Genomic DNA, 5,102 nt, shown 5'->3' on the forward strand with positions numbered 1-5,102 from the left:
CAAACTAATGCTTTCAACAAACTTTAGTTGCTTTTTAAGGATTTCTTTCTCGGAAAGATACACCTTCATGCATTCAACTATAATTTTCTTCCGACCAATAAACTTGTAGGACGCATTCATATACTTCATGAGGTTATTGAACCAAGCATGCTCTACTATCCTAAAGGGATAATCATGCACAATTATCATCTTTTCTATGATCTTAACAACTTCTGCATGATTGTATTCATGGTTTACTATGAGAGATGCACCTGGCTTTTCAGGATCAAAGTTGATTGTACCTTGATTTAGTTGTCTTCCTTTCTTGTTTAGATAAACTGAACAAACATCTTTATGCCTATTGAGGCTAGTAGTTGACCCCCCAGGAGTATAAGCAAACAATCGAGCACAATGCAAACACTTTGCCTTCGTGACAACCTCCCCTGGTGTCCTCTTACTTACAGCCTTGACCTCCTTGAAATGCTGCCAACATTCTGCATGTTTAAGTCTTGTTTCTTCACCTTCACCTTAGCTCCATCCAGTCCTGCCTTTTTCCTTTTCCCTCCTTTCTTTGCCTTCTCTTTGCCATTGACCTCAACTTCTGCGTCATTTTGATTCATCATCCATATCATATGCCTCTGCCTCATCAACCTCCTCATAACCTTCATGAACCTCTACCCATTCATCTTCATCGCTGCAATCTTCTTGTGGAAAATGAAATAGCATGATTCAGATTTTTACAAGCCAAATATTAATTGCAATGTGCAAAATTAGTAAGTATCGCTACATAATTAGTTGCAATGTGCAAAATTAGTAAGTATCACTGCATAATTAATTGCAATGTGCAAAATTAGTAAGTATCACTACATAATTAATTACAATGTGAAAATTTGTATCAATGAACAGAAACACATCTTCCTGGTGCATTAAGTAGTAGAGAGAATTCCTTATTTGACACTACCTTAAAATGTGGTTCCCTATTTGGCCCTGAAGAAATTTTTATTCCTTGTTTGACACATGCACTAAATTTCTTTCCCAATATGACACTCTAGTGCATTTTGTTCACTAACGGTGTTAAAGACAGATCTGAAAATACCTTTTTACCCCTGGTGCATAAAGTGAGCAAAAATCTGTACATGACAATATATACACTTATGTTACATATTTGGTCATGTTAAATGACCAATTGAGACCCCATAACTTGGTCAATGATCTGATTTCAATCCAAAAAATTGTCCTCTCATTTTAATTCAAAAAATGAAAATTTGGCAGAACCTCCCCTGTAATTTGATCCCATATCTCACACAATTCATACACACACACACACACACACACACACACACACACACACACACACACACACACACACAATATGCATCGCAACATGAACAACAACCAGAAGCAGCCATGTTCATACATACATCACATTTAGGTTCACATTCACCACATACATCAGTACTAGTTGGCATGCATCACATACTGTTTCACACATGAGGTCAGTTCCACAAGTACATCACATGAGCAGCACAAAAGGACATCCAAAAGTAACCATGACATTAAGGAAAACATGACAATCACAAACTAAGCCGCCTTTTGCTTCTTGTGCTCATTGAAGGGCTTGCAGAGTTAAATTTTTTGCTTCTTGTGCACATTGCTGGGCTGTCTTGTGGCACCATAGGAGTCTTTTCAATGCACTCCTTACTCTTGCCCCTAACCTTCACAGGAACATTTGTTTCATCGCTGGACATAGGAAACTCGATGGAAATTGGCTCCGGCTGTTTTGAGCCGGTTCTTGATCTGCACTTAGGCATGTAAGGCAGCAGCAGTTTTTAGCAATTGAATACAAAAAAATATTCATAACATGTCAACTAAAAAGAGAAACAATACCTCTTGGATCGAACCGATTCAGATTCCCCCCTTTTCCCTTTTTGTTTGTATTCTCAAGCTTTTGCTATGGTGAGAAGAAAGCAATAAGAATACAGAACAAGTTTTAATTTAACTAAATCTCAAAACTTGAACTAGTTGTAATCACCTTTTTGATGCTCCAGCAGTAGAGTTAACATGTTTCCCCTTTTTTTGGTTGTAGTTTCCAAGCTTTTGCTATGGTGAGCAGAAAGGTACTTAGAATTCAAACATTGTTTTCATGTATTTATGAGCACAAGTGTAAAATTACGAACCTTGGGGGAAAACACATTCTTGTTGGTACTCCTTCGCAAGGCACAATGGATAACTTTGTTGTTTTGGTTGTCTTTGTCATTTTCTTTGGTGGTTCTCTACACACAAGAGATAGGAAAGTATTGAACATGTATAGTTGGAAGAATAATGCAAAAATGAGTAAATCTATACTACCTCACAGCCATCATTGCAGCAATGTCCTCTGGGTTTCCCTTCTTACATTTGTGCCAATGATGCCCATATTCCTTACAAATAGGGCATAAGTGTTGACCACTTTTCCTTTTCTTCTCACCGCAACCTTTGTACCTCTCAGTTTTATGCCTACCAGCCGTGGCCTTCAATAGTGGTGGATGCATGAAGAATCCATGGTCAGATTTAGGCCATTGGGTCTTGTCCGGCATAGCAGGAATTAGTTGGGCATAAGCTGCTCTATATTTGTCAACGGAGAAATACAAGTCCACATAGTGTCGTATGTGTGCATTGCTAAGTGACGTGATGAATGCAAGAGCATGTTTGCAAGGATGGACAGAAACTTGCCATTGTCGACAAGAACATGTCCCCTCTTGCAAGTTGACCACAAACCTAAAGCCACTACCACCTAATGCAGTTACTTCAGCCACTTCTTCTGAGCTTTCTACCACCTCCAAGTTTAATTCCCTGGTCATTGCATTCAACTTCTTAATTATGTGGGGCAGAATCAAACCATCTAACTCCTTTGCTACTTTTCTCCTTCGGTTCCACAATATCATAATCAATTGTCTCGCCTTATCAAAGAGGTCATCCAAGTTCAAGGACTTGTGGTGCTTAATCCAATTGTTAAAGCTCTCAGCCAGGTTGTTGGTTACATAGTCTACCTTGCATATAGTTGAGAATTGACTCCTAGACCGCAACCTATTGTGCCACTTCCTTATATATGCAGTTGCATGAGTAAGCAACAACCCAAAGCTTTATTATCTCCAGAGCAACCCAATGTTTATCAAATAAATACGGGTTCCATGAGTAAGCAGCAACCCAAAGATGGTCACCAAACACCTTCCCATGGAACTTCTTCTTGAAGTTGGTCACCAAGTGAAACATGCATTCCCTATGTTCCGCCTCTGGGAACACTTCTTTCACCCCTGTCATTACTGCTTGACCAGCATCGGTGCATATGGCCAACCCATTTGGTGATCCTATGGCCTGTCTTAGCAATTGCATGAACCAAATCCAATTCTCGTTAGTTTCAGAATCAAAGACTCCAAAACTAACCGGATACATCCAATTATGGCCATCAACAGCGGTAGCACTAGCCAGCTGCCCCTTGAACCTACCCATCAAGAATGTGCTATCTATTGCCAAATATGGTATGCAACCACTAAGGAACCCCTCTATGCAAGGTTTCATAGCAACAAAAATTCTTCTAAACCTGATTTTACCATTTATTGTGTGATGATCAATCTGCACTATGCTACCGGGGCAACAACTTTCAACTTGTGCCTTAAACCTATACAAATTGTCAAAGCTGATATCCCAATCACCATATAGTTGCTTCAAGGCTAGCAACTTACCCATATATACTCTCTAGTAGTTGATTTTGACCTTGTGGTGTTCTTTAAGCTTCTTTCGCAATTCCTTTGCTCCTAGAGTTGCATCTTCAATGAGCCAGTCCTTCACCTTCTCACATATCCAGTACTTAGTTGCATTCTTCACCTTCTTTTTCCTTCTTGCACTAGAGCAATCATGACTAAAGGGTTTTTTTCACCTGCAAAAGAAGAATATAATTAGTTAGCTAAAAACTCTCAAACAATCATGCAAGAAATGTTTACAAATGAGAAAAGTTAGACAGTTACCACTACGGTACACAAATCATCCGTTGTAGAAGCATGTATCCTCCATGGACAATTATCTTCATCTCTTCTTTTACAATAGCCCCTGAACCTACATGGTGCACTCTTCTCCATGTTATACTCAAATTCATGTTTGATAGCATTCCTAGAAAGGGCCAACTTAAACTCCTTCATATTGGGATATATGAAACCTTCACTCATAGGAGGGTCATCCTTATCATACTCCATATTTGGGGCATGATTTACCTCATGCAACTCCTCATCCTCCTCTACTTCAGTCTCGTCCTCGCTCTCATCCTTACTCTCATCCTCACTCTCATCCTCACTCTCACCATCAACAACATAGTCTTGGTCCTTTCTTTATCAGGAAAAAGAACCACATTTAGAGCTTTAGGTTCTTCCTTCAAATACATATTAGCCCGCATCCACGCCCAACCTTGCAGCATCGCCATGGCCTGCACCGCCCACAGCATCGCCATGGCCTGCGCCCTCAGCTGAGCTCACCGACAAGTGCTGCATAGCCGCGCCATGGCCGCCAGCAGCGGACCTCACCGACGAGCCATCCCCAGCTCCGCCTTGGCCGCCGTCCTCCGTGCCTGGGTCGCCGTCCGCCGCAGTGCTTGCTCCGGCGCCCGCAGTCGTGCTTGATCCTCCGCCCGCAGCCACCCCTTGAGCCATGGCCCCTCAGCTCACGCCGCCGCCGCCGCTATACGAGCCAGCAACCTGCTGCCGCCGCCACTAGGGTTGGGGGTGGGGAATTGAAGAAACAGAGAGACAAGAGGCTGGCCAGATCGGGATCGGGCTTGTGGGCTAGCAACTCTGGTCAAAACTCCTTATGGGTTAGCTACTAACATGAGGGTATTTTGGTCCATCCAAAAACAATTTAACGGAACGGTGTAACAAAACGGACGGCGATGTCGCCTAAGGAAGAAAATTTAGACTACATGTCAAATGGGGAAAAAAATTCTTCAGGGTCAAATAAGAAACCACATTTTAAGGTAGTGTCAAATAAGGAATTCTCTCTAAGTAGTAAGTGATACTAATAACCTGTACAAAATAGAAGTCAGGACATTTACTTACTAGAATTCTTCTGCATTTAAGTAGTAATTTTTACCGTATAAA

General features: G+C 41.3%; 1 protein-coding gene across 1 annotated transcript; it reads right to left on the minus strand.

The window, feature by feature from the left end:
• Nucleotides 1-1,417: 1,417 nt before the first annotated feature.
• Nucleotides 1,418-2,835, minus strand: LOC123134840 (uncharacterized). The gene is made up of 5 exons (XM_044554000.1): nt 2,329-2,835; nt 2,157-2,252; nt 2,012-2,079; nt 1,867-1,930; nt 1,418-1,776 (listed from the first exon to the last, which is right to left on the minus strand). The coding sequence occupies exons 1-4, from the start codon at nt 2,817-2,819 to the stop codon at nt 1,920-1,922; spliced, it is 666 nt and encodes a 221-aa protein (XP_044409935.1). The 5' UTR covers nt 2,820-2,835; the 3' UTR covers nt 1,418-1,776; nt 1,867-1,919.
• Nucleotides 2,836-5,102: the final 2,267 nt, after the last annotated feature.

The sequence above is a fragment of the Triticum aestivum genome, chromosome 6B, assembly GCF_018294505.1.
Source record: "Triticum aestivum cultivar Chinese Spring chromosome 6B, IWGSC CS RefSeq v2.1, whole genome shotgun sequence".
Classification (NCBI taxonomy): Eukaryota; Viridiplantae; Streptophyta; class Magnoliopsida; order Poales; family Poaceae; genus Triticum; species Triticum aestivum.